General features: G+C 44.3%; 1 protein-coding gene across 1 annotated transcript; it reads left to right on the forward strand.

Moving 5' to 3' along the window:
- Positions 1-23: 23 nt before the first annotated feature.
- Positions 24-10,448, forward strand: RTCB (RNA 2',3'-cyclic phosphate and 5'-OH ligase). The gene is made up of 12 exons (XM_038155033.1): positions 24-193; positions 292-370; positions 1,229-1,296; positions 2,450-2,549; positions 3,639-3,795; positions 4,398-4,554; positions 5,659-5,818; positions 6,139-6,314; positions 6,773-6,961; positions 7,441-7,551; positions 8,215-8,334; positions 9,373-10,448. Exons 1-12 carry the CDS (start codon positions 101-103, stop codon positions 9,478-9,480), a joined length of 1,518 nt encoding a protein of 505 aa, XP_038010961.1. The 5' UTR covers positions 24-100; the 3' UTR covers positions 9,481-10,448.
- Positions 10,449-18,253: the final 7,805 nt, after the last annotated feature.

Genomic DNA, 18,253 nt, shown 5'->3' on the forward strand with positions numbered 1-18,253 from the left:
GCCTCGGCGGCTCCTGTCCGCTGCTGCCGCGGGCTCGCGTCAGTTCCTGCCGCCGGCCGGCGCTGCCATCGGGATCCGCCGACTGGGAAGCGCCGCCGCCATGAGCCGCAGCTACAACGATGAGCTGCAGTACCTGGACAAGATCGACAAGAACTGCTGGCGGATCAAGAAGGGCTTCGTGCCGAACATGCGTGTGCGTGGGAGGGGGCCTGGGTGCCCGGGGTGGAGGTCGGGGAAAGGGTGCGGAATCGGGCTCGGGGCGGCCCAGGCGGCTGACGGCTCTCCCCACAGGTGGAGGGCGTTTTCTACGTGAACGACCCGCTGGAGAAGCTGATGTTCGAGGAGCTGCGCAATGCCTGCCGCGGTGGAGGTGGGTCCGGCGGGAAGCGGCCCCCCTGACCCCGGGGGTGGCACAGAATCAGTCGGTTTGAAAAAGACCTCTAAGATCATCGAGTCCAGCCTGTGACGGAGCACCACCGTGCTAACTAGACCGTGGCACTGAGTGCTCCGTTCATCCTTTCCTCGAACGCTTCCAGGGACGGTGACTCCGCTGCCTCCCTAGACAGCCCATTCCAACGTGTAATCACCCTTTCCGCGAAAAAATTCCTCCTGATGTCCAACCTGAACCTCTCCCGGCACAATTTAAAGCCGTCCTCTTGTCCTCTCTCCCCACACGTCCCTCTCCGGGCCCCGGCGTGCAGCAGGCAGCGGGGCAGGCGCGGCGGATGGGTCTGGAGCAGCGGCGCACGGGAGCGCGTTATCCCGCCGTGCCCGCCGCTGCGGGCTGGGGAGCGGCGCGGGCGGTCACCGGCAGCTGCAGCATGGCCTGTGCCCAGCTCAGCCGGCTGTGCCCTGCCCTCAGGAATGTTCCTGCATGCCGCTCTCAGAGTTTACTGTGGGGGGTACTGCCCGGGCCTGTTCGCTGTGGGGCTGGAGTGCAGGGCTGGATCCCAGCTGCCCGCCAGGCTGGGGGGAGCACGCTGCTGTTGTTTGCACGGACCCCACACTATGGGTACAAACAGCAGAAGTTGGTCTTCAGTGAAATAAACACTGCATTTAATGAAATTGCAGATTGTGCACAATGCCAGCCTCTTTATACGAGATTAGAAGTCTTGCCGGTGGCTGACCTCTTTTTTGCCAGTGTTTTAAACAGCCTCTTTAGAAAGTGTATCATTGTGATTATCATGGTAAATTATCAGATTACTTTTTTTAAAAAAATCTTTTTCAGGTGCGGGTGGCTTCCTGCCTGCTATGAAACAGATTGGGAATGTGGCTGCATTGCCTGGCATTGTTCACGTGAGTATCTGCTTTGAAAAATCTGCTCTTTTTCTGTTCCCATTTGCCTGAGAGTATTGCATTCCAAATGGAAACTCTGTCATGAGAAGAGGTATGGACCAAAGTTCTTCTCAAGGCGGTTTGTGTGTTAGGAACCTGAGTCTGAGTAAGGAGTGCTTGCAAGGGCAGGCTGCAAAACTAAGTTGTCAGAGAGAGAAGTAGTCACTTATTCATTGCTTGTCTTTTGACATAGAGCTTTTCATGCTGTTTCAGCTTCTTGACCCACCTTTCCCCACTGTTCATACTAACTGCTTGTTGGTTTTGAATTGCTTCTGCTCTGGAATACATGGAGAAGTGTGGAGTGAGCAGAAGGTGGTACTGTTGTCTGTACTATTGTTACTGGCCTCATGTGATTAGTGAGCCTTCACATGCACTCAACACTGACTTCCCTCATCCTGTGCCTTTTTGGAAGCAAAGCATCACGTATAATGATGCAGGAAGAAAATGCTTACCTGTCACTCTTTTCAAGAAGTGCGAAGTACAATGTGGAAATTATCCTTTTCACATTCAATGTTGCATATAGTAATAAGTAACAAATAACAGATTTTTTTAAATGTCTCTTTTGACAGAAGTTTTGAATTTATGGATGCAGTAAAAGGCAGACCGTCATGGTATTACATGCCTTAAGGGTCAGGCTAAAATGGAGTAAGGTAGAATAGTAACAACTTTCTAAAATGGGAGTTTTAGCTGATAGTTTGTAGAAGAGATGCTACAATCATCTACATATTCAGATCCTAACCTTTTTATTTCCAAACCAAGGATTTCTTGGTGATGTCAAGGAGAGGCAGAAGAAGCAAAAAGTCCCATTCAAAAGTACTGTTCACTTCAGTGTGTGGTAGCACTTTAATAGATACTGAAAAGTTCCAGTTTCTGGTAACTTTCTGGGTGTCACTGGTCGTTTGCATCAGAGATCTGCTCTCTGCTTTTTTTGGCTGTTCTGTAAGTGCAGGAGATTAGATCCTTACCTGAGTTGAAATGTTCACCTACATCTGAACATCCATTGTCTTTTTGGTATATTTGTTTGCAAATGTGACAACCACTGCCACAAGGCATGGTATAACCAAGGCAACTCTGCAAGCATTGAGTTTCATAAAGCTTTAAAATTGCTTTTCAGAGATCAATAGGCCTTCCAGATGTCCATTCTGGCTATGGATTTGCTATTGGCAACATGGCTGCCTTTGATATGAGTGATCCTGAAGCAGTGGTTTCACCAGGTAAGGATGACTGAGTTAACCTTCTTTGAGAAATATCTGGGATGGCATAAAAATACTTTTCAAAATGGCAGGACTTTACAGTACTTTACATTCAGAAACAAAGCAAAAATATGAGAATTACAGGCAGTTAAGGGTGCTTAATTCTTGCAGTTAGAGTCTTTAGTCTTTGTGGAGCAGGTCATTACACTGAGAACAGCTAAACAGTACAGGGAGAATTGCCCTTGTGTTTGCAGCTTGGAGTTGTGATGTCCCTCAGTTCTGAAGTCTTTGGCCTTGGGGTTTCACTAGATTGATGAAGAACTAACTAGTTTCTTTGAGTAGTTTGAAAACATCCTTTGAGGATATTTCTCCACTTAAAACATGACTTTACAGTATGTCTTTTTAGTAAACACTCAGATCTTTGGTTACTGACAGTCTGAAGCTTGTGTGGTTGTCATGAAACATGATACTCATGTTTTAGTTTTGCTTTGATCAGTTCAAGTGTTCCTGATTAACTGAGACCCAAAGTACCTTAGTTAGGTATCTGCCCTCTAACATTAGTAATACCAGAACCTTCATAATAAAGGTGGCATGATTATCTTTCATATTTGGTGTTGCTTTATAGAATTTATTACTATAAATAGTAAGAGTTAAGTGAAACACCAAGAACTGAACTTTAGTATTCCTTATAAGTATTTATTACTTCTTATAACTATTTATTATTTATTCCAGTGAAGATTCAAAAAATAACTTACTTTTGGGTATTGTTTTCAAGAACATTTTATGACAGGGAGCCATTCTAAGATCTATCACTTTTCTTCGGACCTTGGACAGTGGAACAGGAACGAACATTCTCTCTGCTTTCTGTGGGCAGTGTGTTTTATAATTGTGTCCTCTTTGTCAGCTTGCTGGAGTAACTTTGTAAATGGAGAGCTCTGTAGGCAATTGTATAGCTATGTCTTGAAGTCTGAGGCTTTGTGTAAATCTGTTAAAATGAAGTTTAATACAGTTCTGTATTTTTTTTCCCCCAGTATTGTGTCACAGGAAAAGGAGTGAGATTATACAGCCTTCAGTACGTGCTCCCTGACATGACTTTTTCTCCACTTGTAGGTGGTGTCGGCTTTGACATCAACTGTGGTGTCCGCTTGCTGCGGACAAATTTGGATGAAAGTGATGTGCAGCCTGTGAAAGAACAGCTCGCTCAGGCTATGTTTGACCACATTCCTGTTGGTGTTGGCTCTAAAGGTGTCATCCCCATGAATGCCAAGTAAGAGAATGACTTTGTGCACACATCACTAGAGGGGACATCTCTGTTGTTTGTTTTGATGCAAGATTCATCAGTGAGAGACTTAAGAAAGGAAAAGTAATTCTAAAATCCTTTCTGTTCTTTCTGCATATGTGCCTTACCAGGACTGACATAATCATCAATTCACAGTCAGCTCTTTCTTCCCCCATTTAAACCCCTTAAAGGTTCTTGCTGGGTTCTCATTTCTTCTGAAAACTTCCATGAACATAAAGGTCTTTTTTGAAAGAGAGGATTATAGATAGAAAATAAGATATTTCCCACCCAGCAAAGAGGAAAAAGTGATGACATACCAAAAGTTAATATATTTGTAGAGCTTGATTTTCATGAAGTATTAAGAAGCTGGACTTGTTGTTAGGAGAGTTGGAGGCTGACCATAACGTAATACAATAATTTAGGTTGGATGGGATCTTTTGACTCATCTCGTCTAACTCCTTGCAGGAAGGATCTAAATCTAAAGTTTGGTCTGACAAAAAATGGCATCAAGTTGCTCAAGGCCATATCCAGTGGAGTTTTGAGTATATCCAAGGATAATCATTTTATGTGTAGGTGTTTGATAATTGCAGGGATTTGGAAGAGGCATTGGAGATGGGTGTGGACTGGTCTCTCCGAGAGGGCTATGCCTGGGCAGAGGACAAGGAGCACTGTGAGGAATATGGAAGAATGCTACAGGCCGACCCCAACAAAGTCTCTTCAAGGGCAAAGAAAAGGGGCCTGCCTCAGGTAATGTTATGTTTCAGGAGGGCTGTGCATGCTCCCAGGGATCAAATACAAATGTTAGAGAGTAGTTCTCTCATTCTGTGTCTTTTCTTGAAACTCTGTCTAGCATTTCTGGGCAGGGGGAAAGGTGAGATGGTGAGGTCAGTTCTGAGTAATTCTTGACAGAGCTGCAACAGAGGAGAATAATACTGGGCTTACTCAAGGTCTCTGTGGCCATTAGGTTTTTATCTGTTAACATCTGGTATTGGAAGTTATATTGGGTGGCATTTTCACTTCCAGATGCATTTTGTTTTGAGGAGATAGACGAGTTAGTGTTCAACTTTCATCCATGTTTGCTCAGCAGGTTAATAGCAGGGCAAGAGAAGATACAATAATGAATGGAACTAGCTCATAAATAAATCACAGTTTAAGAGTTGGATTTCATTTCTATATATAGTGTCTCACTGCTCTGTGTGGAACAATTTGAGATGGCTATACTAATGGCATATTTGTAAAGCTTTCTTGTATATTCTTGGTATTAATTGATATTATTCTTTATTAATTGGGGTGGTGCAAAATTACAGCCTTTTAACCTCGAAATAATGTTATGTCCCAAATTTTCACATTTGCCTTGCAAATAAGCAATCATGTGTTACAGAGTTGAAAAAATTTGGGTTTGGAAATGGAGTATCTTCTTTTAATCTACTGAAAAGTTTTAAGTACCTAATTAACAAGATGTTATAACTTCTTTGTGGAGTTATAACCGAGTATAAGCCTGTCTGCTCTGTCTGTACAAACTGAAGATGAAGTTTCAATACTCTATACTCTTCCCATCCAGGCTAAAGTAAGTTGGGAAAAAAGTGGCACAGTCTCTATGTAGATCCTGCTCCTCTTGTTTAATCACAGTCTTGTTCCCACACCACAGGTAGTTACACATTTGAGCAAAAAGGACAGTGGTGATGCTACTGAGTTCTACTTCCTTGCAGTTTACATGGGAATATTTTTCCCCAAAAAAACTATTTCTGAACCCACAACCTTGCTGTAGCAATTTGCCCTATCACCTGTTGCTGTAGCTCTCCCCTGTACTCCCAAAGGCTCCCTGTCTGATCAGTGTGTTGTGATTGGCAGCTGGGGACCCTGGGAGCTGGAAATCATTACGCCGAGATCCAGGTGGTGGATGAGATTTACAACGAATATGCTGCCAAGAAAATGGGCATTGACCACAAAGGGCAGGTGTGCGTGATGATCCACAGTGGAAGCAGAGGGCTGGGCCACCAGGTTGCCACAGGTATGATCTGACTGGTGTAGCTGCCTGGAGTGAGGCAAACTCAGCATGGTCTTGTCACTGACAGCAAACTCCAGCACCAAAGAGCATTTCCTACAGTGAATTGCTGAAAGCATCCTGAATTGCCTGGTCAGGTGTTATCTGTTTGCAAACAGTTGATAACGTTCTACCACAGATTTGCTTTTGCATTTGAGAAATTGCCTTGGGCTTGACCATTGGACAGATGAGTTCAGTTTTAGGATATAAATTACAAACACCCACGTTAATCTCAAAGATTGCAGCAAAATAAGAAGTTACTTAGACTTACTGTGTTTATTTTCCAGATGCACTGGTGGCTATGGAAAAAGCTATGAAACGGGACAAAATCATAGTGAATGATCGCCAGCTGGCATGTGCCAGGATTGCCTCTGCAGAGGGACAGGATTACCTGAAGGGAATGGCAGCTGCTGGCAACTATGCCTGGGTTAACCGCTCTTCCATGACTTTCCTTACACGACAGGTAGGAGCAGAGTTGTCTCTGATGCAGATATTTTTCCTGCTTCATCCCAGACATAGAGTAGTTGCACTATTTAACTTAATTGCATTTGTGTGTTTCTTAAGCTGTTTTTTTTCTGGAGGGACTTGCATGAAGCTGCAGTCCTGACAATCTGTCTAAAACCTCTCAACATCACTGGATTGTACTTGGCAGAAGCTGCTTAAGCAGTATTTTTGAAAATGCCATGAGCTGGAAAAAAAGGATATAAGAAAACTGGGGTTTTTGTTGCTAAAGCCAGCTTTTCAGAGTTGTACAAATTTGCCTAATTGATATCTGACTGAATTACAACAGGGAGCTGCCAGTGGACAGAGAAACAATCTATGTAGTCCAATTCTGTAATTCTCAGCACTGTTGTATTCAGTTCCACTGTGGCTGAATTATGATGATCTTGTATCTCACATCCTGATTTGCTCTCTTTTTAGGCCTTTGCCAAAGTCTTCAACACAACCCCAGATGACCTTGACATGCACGTTATCTATGATGTGTCTCACAACATTGCCAAAGTAGAACAGCATGTAGTGGATGGAAAGGAGCGGACTCTGCTGGTGCACAGAAAGGGATCAACCAGGGCCTTCCCCCCTCACCATCCTCTTATTGCTGTTGATTATCAAGTAAGTTTAGCATTGGGAGAAGGAACTAGAGAATTCTGGATTAATCAAACAATTTTAGGGTCCATAACAGATACCTAAATGCTGTGAGTTAATTTTTTTAAGGTAACAGCACTGGAACCCTGGTGGGATGGCAGTATTCAGCTTCTGTGTGTTAGATCTTTGGGACACTGAGCTCCTCTTTCTGCTCCACACCCAAAATGGTTGGGAGAACATGAAAGAAAAGAAGTCCTTTGTGGACTTCAGGATTCAATGGTTTGCCTTGCCTGTCTGTTGGACACAAGGCTTTTGATCTACTAGTCTGCATCTTTCAGAGCAGTTAGTTTTCTAGAATGTTTGATTTCAGGCACCTGAGACAACCAGGGATGCTCTCAAGGAATGTTAATCTGACTTCCTTTTCTGGAGACACGCTTCCTCTCAGACTTTTATTAAGAATGTGATTTTTAAGTTTTTTCTTACAAATTAATGCTTTGCATCCACAGCTGACTGGACAGCCTGTTTTGATTGGTGGCACAATGGGCACCTGCAGCTATGTCCTCACTGGCACAGAGCAAGGCATGACTGAGACCTTTGGAACTACTTGCCATGGAGCTGTAAGTCAAGAAGTTATTTCAGGGAGGGGTTGGGATGAGACTGTCACCCAGAGAACAAAGTTGTTAAAGGGTCATCCAATGTGTGATTCCCCTATTGGTCATACAAGCAGACATTAGCCTTGCCAGTAGTCCTTGCCCAGGAGAATTACAAGGTAGAAGTCTTTGTCCCTTACTGAGTAGTTGTGACTACTTCTGCAGAAAACCTAGGGGATACTGCTTTTTTAAGGCAGATGTTAGAATGAAGATGTGGAGAATAAGCTTATTTTATAAAATTCTGATACCTCTGCTGTCCATATATGAAACTCCTCAGTCGTTAGAAGGTATTTCCTCCCCTATTATTCATAGTGTGAGACAATGATTGAGGAAGAGAAACATCTTCCAGTAAATTCCAAGTCCTGAATACTGTTTGGTTTGGGTAAAATGACACTTGCAGACAAGTGTGTTATACAAATGAAACTTTCCTACTCATGATACCAGAGGTGTGATTTTGCAGGAGCCTGTGACCTGAAGGCCAAATTAATTTCCTGTATTGGGGTTTACGGTGGTCTGTGCTCTCAGTCATTCTGTGTGTGCTTATAATGCAATAATGAGTTTTTTTATAAGAAAGAGTTTTGTTTTACCAGACTGCTACAAAAAATAGAACTAACACAACTGTTGGCCTAGGGTCGTGCACTGTCTCGAGCCAAATCTCGACGTAACTTGGACTTCCAGGACGTACTGGACAAGCTGGCTGACATGGGTATTGCCATCCGTGTTGCTTCTCCCAAACTGGTCATGGAAGAAGTGAGTTTAGTACTTCATTATCTTAGAAGGAAAAGGGGGGGGGGGAGGGGGCTTGCTCCCTGGTCAGATGACCCTCCCTGACCTGATTTTTTGCAGTGCTAAGCAATAGCCAGTACTCTAAGTATGCAGATTGTGTGATTTCTGATAGAGCTGTCAAATTTTTTGGAAAATGATGTGAAGTGTTCTCTATCCTAAAAGCAAGCTGAAAGGGGAGATGCCTGATTGACAGGTTTTGGGGTATGTTTTTTCCTCTTCTGCCTGGTGATAGGGATAATTGCTGTCTTTGTGTGAGCATCTACAAAAGTAGCTATGTTTTATGGATTTTCTTCTTGAATGATGTTCTCGCTGCTTTAAATTTACCTTACACTGCAGCTTTCATGTAGATTAGTAGCATCTTGAAAGATCCTCTTTTAAGATGAACTCCTATATTTGCTCAAGAACAGAGCTCTGAATGGTCAGAGAACTTTGAATATTATGACTTCCAGTTCCTCTGCATTAACATGGGCACGCCTTTTCTGTTCACAACCTCACTCATAAAAGTGTTAAATCATTTGGCTCTATGCTTTTCTGGGTGTTGGTGTTATATGAACATGTTGATCACAATAAAGTCTCTATTTAAGAGCAGCTTCTTGTCAGAATAGTGGCCAGAGGGAGAAACTCTTAGAGTTAAACTTTGACTGCTGTCACTAAGGAGCAGTGAAGATAAAACTTAAAGGCTACCTGTAAAGAAGTTGGAGTCACTTCCTACTAGATAATGAGGCTTGCCATTCTGACATGCTGGGGCACTCATTAACTGAAAAACTGGATTAAAATAGCTAATATTTTATTTGAAATATGATGAGAGCTTATTTGGAAAGCTAAGTGTCTTACAGATTTCTTAGATACATAAGGTAGACAGATTCTCAATATGTTCACCTACTTCTACACCCTCCATTGATATGGTTATTTTTGTGAAGAGTGGATTTCAAAAGCCTACACCTGACTTCCTGTGACTATAGGTTGTTTATAGTTTTGTCTTCTTTTTTTCCCCCCCTCCAGGCACCAGAGTCTTACAAGAACGTGACTGATGTGGTTAACACCTGCCACGAAGCTGGCATCAGCAAGAAAGCCATTAAACTGAGACCTATTGCTGTTATAAAAGGCTAGGAGCCAACAAGGCACCCATGTCTCCAGGCCTTACACAAAACTGACTAGAATTATCATCTTCCCACAGCTCTTGGGCTCTGTAGGATGCTCAAATATCACATTCCTGTTCTGGAAACACAACAGCTGAGGATACAACTATTTTTACCACTCCTAGCCATAATTAATGTCCCTGCTCCTTGTTATATGGCATTCTTTTCTTGTGAGGACAGGGCAAAGAAATACATAAGTCTTGGTTTTTATATGCAGTCCTTCCTCCATTTATCTGCTCAGGCAGGACTTCAGACTTGCCTGAGTTGTCACTTAAATGCTGTGCTGCAAGACCACCTCCATCAGTGAAGGTGGTGTATGAACCAGAGCTGCTGTCACCACACCTGAGTGCCTGGAGCTCTTTCTGCATATGGAAGTACTCTGATAGACAGTGTGTTGCACTTGTGGGCAGGGAGAGGCTGTCCTGTTTGCAGGTACCTTTATGCATAGTCTGTCCTGTTGCATGTTTTCTGGTAATTGAGTAAGAAATCCGGAGTTGGGAGCAGTCTCCTGCTCAGGTTGAGAGGGGCTAGCTAAGCTGGAGACACAGTCTTACCCCAGCCTCTCCCATTTAACACAGCACCTGTTGAACTTGGCTCAGGACAAGTAGGCATTCCACAGTCTTTTGGAAAATCGGAGTAGAACTGAGTATGTTGCCTTGAGAGGTTTTGTTTGCCTAGTAAAAGTTGTAACTTAACTTAGGGTTGTGCTAATCCAACATTTTAAGAAGCTCTGAGCATGCGAAAGTTGGGTTGGGTAATGCTGCTCACTGTGTCCCACAGCTCTGATTTAAGGGAGCCAAATTCAGGGTCAGGCCCAATGCAATGGGACTTAGAGTGTTTCTTTTACATTCATTAACCAAGGCTGGAGGGGAAGTTGACCATCCCCACTGGATCATTTTGGGGGAATTACAATAAAATGGGAAGATGGATGTGGCAGTGTATCTGTGTCATGTTTATTCTGTGTACTTGAAAGCAGACAACAGACATTTTAGCCGCATACAAGCTTGAAATGCACTGCCTTTTGTGACTTCAGGTGATGTATCTCGCAGAGAATGTGCAGATGGCAGAATTTTTGCAGGATACAAGGAAGAGCAACGCAGTGCTGTTTTCCCAGCTCGGTTTTGACAGGAGTGTGTTACCTGTCCTTGCCGGCCGTGCTGAACCCACCTCGCCGGACAGGGGATGGCGCCTGCCTGCAAGGCTGGATGCCGGCACAAGAGGGCGGCTGGAGGGAAACAACACCCCAAAGCAAGAGTGGAGCCTTGCCAAGGACTCGTGTAAGAGGAGCAGATAGTGATTGATGGACTGCAGTGCCTTTTGATGAAACATCCCTTTAAGTGCAGGATCTTAGAAGGTATAATTGTATTTCACTGTTGTAATCACTTTGTTCTTAAGGGTTTTTTAGGTTCAAATACTGTGTTTGTGCAGGTTCAGAAGCAGCACATGTGCTTATAGGCACTGCTGTGAGTTCTTGTGGGTTTGAACTCATAGCTTCTTGTTTCCCCCTCCTTTCTTCAGTGGAACAGTTCCAGATTGACATTTCAGAGGTCTGAGACATACTTGCTGAGTTTAAAACAAAAATCATTTCACCTGAAATGTGAATTTGCCTCCAGTGATTGAAAGAAAAATTGGTCTCAAATCTTCTGCAAAAGTCTATGTTCTGTGCAGAAGTTTCTGTCTATAAATATTTCAGCTTCTTTGATGTGAAATGTAAGGGAAAAAATTAACATTTAAAAAAATTTGCATTTAAAAATAAGGATTTCACAAACACAGTTCTCCTTCTAGCTTCTACTTACTGTTACCATTAAGGGACAAATTTAAGTTTTTTACAAGCTGAAATCATAAGTACCATGGAGGTGCTGTCATATGCATGGAATGTATGCCTTACAACCTCTGATCATCAGTGTTTATGCATTAGCAGTCAAGACTGCAAGAAGAGCTGTCAGTTCTGGTTTCCTGTTACAAAGCTGGTATTAGTTTTGGTTATATATTTTGCTGTATGAAGTCAAGTGCTGGTTTCCTTACCACCTGAAAAAGAAAGGAAAAATGTAAGATATCTCCTGTTCTGTGTTTGAACCAGGATTTTTTTTCCAGTTCAAGTCTGTCTTTTTTTCTGCAAATAGGGTTGTCCATCAACTTTTTTTATTTTGCTTTTTAAAAAATAAATTATAAAAGGTGTTAGGTAGAGAAGGCATGCAGTATTAAATTTCATGTGCTGAAGTACAGGTGGATCTGCAGGAGCATTTTGGCCACACCAAGGAACCAGTGTGATTATTGAACCATCTCTACTTCCATCGAGGATTACTGAGAACTCTGAAATACCTGTTGATGATGCACTTTCCTCCCCAAAAGACTGAAAAAGCCTTGGTGAATGAGTGTTAGGGCCTTTTTTCCTTGGGATACCACAGTTAGGAGATCTGGTCTACATCTGCCCTTGGAACTGCTGCACACTTCTGTCCAACCACAGGCACTCAGCTGATCCCTGCCTAAGTTCAGCTGATTCACTCATCTGTGGTCTGCAGCAGAAGGTTTGTTGGCTTGCACAGAGTACCTGCACTAAGTCTGCACTTCAGGGTTTGGTTGCCTTTGGGCGACTCTCAGAAAGCCCTGGGATTGCACCCCAAGCTGGGGGTGCTGTTTGTGGGGTGCAGTGCCAGGTGGAAGGAGCAGCACTCAATGCTGGGGTGCAGCTGATGGTCTCCCTTGACTTGGTCGCACTTTGTGTTCCCCAGGTGCCTAACTTCCTTAATTCAGCCTCTTCCAAGGGAAACCCCAGCATGGTAAGCTGCTGTGGTGTATTTGCACCATACTGCACACCTCACGGGTTGGGAGCCTGGTGTCTGGTGTTTATCACCTGATGTCACATTTGTCACCATCCTAAGTCTTCTGGGATTTCTCTTCCGTCTGCTCTGACTTCGCTCTGCCTGCTTTAAATGCAGCTCTGCACACACCACTTCCTCCTACACTGGTGGTCCCAGGCTGGTGTTCTGGCCCAGGAGGAACAAGTGATCTCTGACACATCTCTGGCACAGGCACCCCCACTCTCCTCCGCTCTCCTTTGTTCCTCTCAAACATAAACACACTTAACTGGTCTCTTCTCCCTCCACCATCCCAGTCTTCAAAGCGATCAGACAGAGCAATATCCCTCTTGCAGCGTGTGCCAGCACGCTCCCTGCTTGCAGGAAAGCTTCAGTGAAGCAGCAGGCCCTGCCTGTACCTGGCATTTGCTTTGCTCTCTTGAGCCCTGTCCTAGCCCAAATGGTTTTGATCATCACAAATTTGTTTTAGATTTGTTTTTCTGTCTGGAAAGGTGGCAGTGGGAGGTGTACAGTGGAAAAGCAGGAGCTCTGCAGTCCCCAGACAGGGAGATACTGAGTACAGGTGCTTTGTCCTCTACACCATGGGAGGAAGAAGAGTATAACTTCCTGGCACTCACAAACACCAATAATTATGTGGTTTCTGGTCGGGTTTTTGTTTGCAATATATAGCAGGAGGGTGGGGGTCATGCTGAGCGATGTGTGAGGTGGGAAAGCAGAGGGCAAAGAAATTCCTCTGGTCTCCCATGGCAGATGCACAGCCTGGTCTCCTCAGGCAACCAACCATCCCCTGCCTGAGGAGCTGCTGCTAGCTTTCATTGTGCTCAGCACATCCTTATCTTGGTGCACCCTTGTTCCCAAACCCCAGGAGACTGCTTTGGGTCATGTTGTATATATAAATCCAGAAACCAAAATAATCACTAGTCTTAACTGCAGAGATTATGACCAGGAAAGGGAAATTGAATCATCTGCCAGCACTTAATTTAACATTTACTAGCTTAGCAAAAGACACGCAGGAGCTAGGCTGCCCTCACATGCTGAGGTGTTTGAGTCAGCCTTGTATTGGAGCATATTCCAAGAAACCACCTGGTTACCCAGCTCTCAGCTCTAAGAATTGTAATCCGTTTGTGCTTTTAATCTTAAAAACAAACCGAAAACCTCGTTGTTTTATTTTTGACTAACGCTTGTTATTGTGGTGCTTTAAATTTGTGTCATTCACAGACAGGTTATCAACCTTTAAAACCATAGGTAGGCTGATGAGTTCCTCCACTGTTTCCCTGCCAAATGTTTAAACACTTCTTGGATGAGGACTGAAAAGGTATCATTGTAAATTATTCTTTCCCTCGAAGGTATTCATACTGTAGCTGTTGCTAAAGGGATTTTCTCCACCTTTCATTGGCATGTTTTTGTCAGGCAGATACACAAAGAGCCATGACAAGCCCTTTCTCCTCCATTTTGAGTATCCGTGTATTTTGAATCTACCCAGAAAGGTCTTTGTCCATCTTCTGACACAAGTTGTGCATGTCTGCAGGGCTGGAGTCCCTTCATGGTGGAAGAACTGAGCCCTGCAGAGGAGGAGAAAACTCTCCATCCAGGGAGCCCTCTTTGCCCAGCCCAAGATGTGAGGCTGTGCTGGCAGGAGGGTGCCTGTGGGTTCATGCAGTGCTGGATGCTTTCCTACCCCAGCAGTCCCAGTGGAATCTCTCCCCAGGGAAGGGATCTCAGGGGGACTGCAGTGCCTGTGGGGCAGCTGTCAGCCCTCAGAGGGGTGAGCAGGGAGGGAGAACCCTACTTGCAGATGTGGTGTGCCAGGAGCTAAACACTGCTTCTGTCCCCCACCTCAGTCCCAGGTAATGGGGTGACCTGGCCTTCACAAGTCCTATTAGGAAGTCCCAGAGATGTGCAGCCTGCTGGCTGCTCTTCACCCCATGAGCTCTTCTATTAATGATCAGTGGATGAGGCAGAAGTTTTATCTTGATAGAGAAACATAAAGCCCTGCTTGGGCCAATATTCCTTTCCTCGTCTCTTGGCAGAAATTCCAACAATTTGGTGATTATCAATAGCAGCCAGGAGCACCATTGCTGTCTCCTTTCCCTCTGCTGAAAGTGAATCCTCCATCACAGACTGGTCCTGGAAAGAAAAGTTCAGCTAAAGGCTCAGACATTCAAGTCCATCATGGACTTCTCCAGCCTGTACCAAGTCAGTCCATCTTCCCATGTGTTGGTGCTCTATTTGCAAATGGGAATAAAAATCACTTCCTTTAATCTCACTTTTTATTGGTCTTTTGTATTTAAATAACAAGTCTGTGATTCAGGGACCAGATCCTTCTGCACCTATGAGTGCTGCTGATCACAGTTGTACCTCTCTGTGAAGCGTGGCCTCAGCTGTCCCATGCTCAGTGTGTGCTGTCTTCTCCTGAGGCTTCAGTGCTGCTGGAGGGATGGGTGCATTCCTCTCACAATCTAAACTGCAAGTAGGAGAGAGTGTAAGCTGTTCTGATTTTCAAGTAGTCACAGCAAAATTTAGAATAGCTTTTTTCCTAGTCTTCTGACTAGAACACAGAGCCACTGAGCCAGACCTACATCTTGAGTTCAGTGTTAGTGAGTACCTAAATTCCTCTGTGCTCATGTGAAATGCTGAATGTGCCACTTCACCACCTTTGTGTGCTAAGGGACAGAAACTAAAAGAGCATTGGGTTGCTCTCTCAGGGTGAACCAAGGAAAGGGGTGATGTTAGATGGATGCTTTCAGTCAGGAAACATTCAGCAGTGGATGTCAGCACATGGGGTTTCATTTTCCTTTACTTCACACTTCACAGTCCTACCTGAAGAACCTCGAAAATCTAAAGATCAAATTAAAATGCTGCGTGTCAAGGAAGAAAACATTTAAGGGAGGCCTTTGGTTTCAAACAAAACTCTTATGGATCAACCATCAACCAGAAATTATTCTGTTCTTCAGCTGCCTGTGTTTGCCATGGGAACTCACCCTTAGTGTTTTGCTTAAGAAGTGAAGAGCCCCGAGTCAGTGCCAGAGTCCATTTCCCCAGCATGCAGGGCCTCTCATGACAGTGTCCCCTCAGCTCTGCCTTTGCCACCTGCATCTACCATCCTCCCCAACCTCCATGGCACCACCAGGGATGAAAGCCTGGATTCACTTTGGTTTGTGTTCAACCCACCTTTCACAGTGCCTGGTGGACCCCATCTCCTCCCCTCCCCTCTTTGGTGACTCAGCCAAAGAATTTTAATCTTAATGTAAAATATAATAGCAGTGGAGTTGGGCTTTTTTATCCCAAAGCCATGAAACTGTTGTCAGAAGAAATTGATACACACAAGTGAGGGGAACAAAGTGTTGCTGGGGAGGATTTGACTCAAGACAACACTTCAAATGGAAATTTCCCTGTTTGAAGTGGATACATCTTTCATCCCTACACCTTTCATTTCTGTTACACTGTGGGAGCGAGGGCTCAGAGGGTCTGTTCACGGGAGGGGTGGCTCCTGCTCTGGCTCTTGTCCGCAGAAGGTTCCTGTCTCCTGGCTGTGGGTGTCCTCACTGTTCATGGGAGCCCTGGGGAAATGTTTTTTTGGGGTGAAGGGGTTCCTGCAGCCCAGCTTGGGAAGCACCTCAGCCACTGCCCTGCTGCCCCAGGGCTGCAAGCTGGGAGCTCTCCACGGCTGACCAGCTCTGGACGTGGGAGTCTGTCCATGAAATACGGAGCCTACCCCAGGCACCTCAGATCAAATCACAGGGTCTTCCCCTTCCTTCAAAGACATCTGAAGCCTAAAGGAAATAGATCAAACATGTAAATTTGAACTGAGATTAATTATACATTTGCAACAGGAGAGGGAAGGAAAAAAAAAAGCCATTAAGGTTTGACTGCATTAAGTATGCCCGTGGGGGTGTTTCTTTGTCTTTGCATGTGATGATACTCCATGAGATACCAGGTCTGGTTCCACCAGATCTTTGGAAAAGCCTTAGAGGCTTCAGGAGACTCTGCAAATGTGTTTCAGCAGGAGGCAGACAAGGAGAAGGGAAGTGTCAGCACTGCCTCCTCAGGGCACTGGAGGAGCCTTTGTTGAGTGGCTGGAGGCTACTTCTCAGCTCCCCGATTTCAAACAAGTCTAATAATCAGTTGGATAAGGTTCAGGACACCGAGGGAGCTGCCAGATCTTTCATGAGGAGGTAAGTTTGTCCCACTGAATTTAGGATAAAAAAAAAAATCAAGAAAGAGGGATATAATTTAACCATGTAAGTGTTGTCTTACGTCCATAATGAACCAGGTAGAATATACTCCCAGTTCTATCTGGTAGCCTGGTTTATACACCCTTTTCCTTTGGAGCATTTCTGTTGTAATATTTTTATCTAAAACCTGCTGAAATGAAGAGGCACTAGAAATTTCAGTGTAAAACCTATTCTCCAAAGAGCTCCATCCCAATGAGTCTCACGTGATCTTCCAGAAATCTCAACAGCTCTTCAAACCTTTTGAACTTTTTTTACTCTGCCCTATAAACTGCCTTTTCTTAAACCTCTCCAAGTAAATTTTAAGTAAATCTAATGAATTTCCATTCACACATTTCATGGTGTGGAAGCCTTAAGCCTTCAGATCTGCCAAGTCACTTTCCTAATTGTTGCAGTGAAGTCACTGTCAATATTTGAGCATGCACTTGTGAATTTTGTTCTCAGTATTAAAAGTTAGGGCTAGCTGAAAGAAGGGAATGCTTGCAGAAAACAAAAATAAACCCAAAACTGCCTCTGTTTGTGGGCATGGCTCAATTCAAATATATTTTTTACATTATTTCCCATTATAGTCTTCCAAACTGAAAATGGCTTCATTTACAGATTGACAGAATAAAATTTTTCTTATTTGTAAAACTTCAAGTACAAAGTAAAACACACCATCCTAATGATTCCTGGACATGGGTTGCTGCTGCCATTGTCACACCTGAGTCACAGGTTATACCAGATGACACCTGCCCACGCTCCAGGCCCCTGCTCTCCAGACCTGCTCTCGTAGGTGCTCTATGGTGTTTGCCCCACATGTATTTGTGCCTACACTGCATGCCAGGCTTCATTGCTACACTCTTTATCCCTTGCAATCAAGAACCATGTGGGAAACTCACCAGTGGCTTTCTCAGGGATGCTCTTCTTACCCCTGCTTCAGCCATTGAAAGTCTGGCCAGAGACCCCACTAGACTTTGTTCTTGGGAAAAAAATAATCCTGAGACTGTAAAAGTGCTCCTTAAGACAGTGACCTCAGTGAAATTCCAGTAAAGCTTGCAGAAACTAACCAATGCTCAAAGAGTTTTCTCAAAAGTAAATTTAAAAATGTTTAAATGCAACGTGTTTTTCAATCACAGATCAAACTAATTTAATTCACCTGTGAAGGCACTGACCACTCGTACTACAAAGCAATTCAGCTGTTTCACTGTGGCATTGCTGTTGTTCTGTCTTTTCAAAGCAATCTCCCCCAACACATGCAGCTCCAAGTCAGCACCCTCATGAAACTTGCTTTTAGTAAAAATTGAACCAGCTGGTAACTGAATGAGCTTCTCAGGATAATATAAACACCACTTAATAACCTTATGCTTTATGAGCTTGTTAATGTAAATGGAAATTTTAAAGCTTTCATGGTGCTGCAAAATGCAAAGCTATGGAGCACACTGCACATAAACAGAGGCAAATTCCTTGCATTTGTACTGCTTGTCATGCTGACAGCTTTGATCTGTCCTAACAGGGCCCTCAGGATCTGCACCACTGCTTGCAATGGGGCATTGCCCCTGTGAACCAGGGCAGCAGCATCACCCAGGTGTGTTAGGGGCAAACTGCTGGGGTTGGGGAGCTGAGGGAGGCACCAGTGGAACAGGGCAGGGCTTTTCATGGCTTTTTGCCTGGCTTCAGCAGTGGTCTGCATTAGTCAGCAGTGGAATGCTCA

This window comes from Motacilla alba, chromosome 1A, assembly GCF_015832195.1.
Source record: "Motacilla alba alba isolate MOTALB_02 chromosome 1A, Motacilla_alba_V1.0_pri, whole genome shotgun sequence".
Taxonomy (NCBI): domain Eukaryota; kingdom Metazoa; phylum Chordata; class Aves; order Passeriformes; family Motacillidae; genus Motacilla; species Motacilla alba.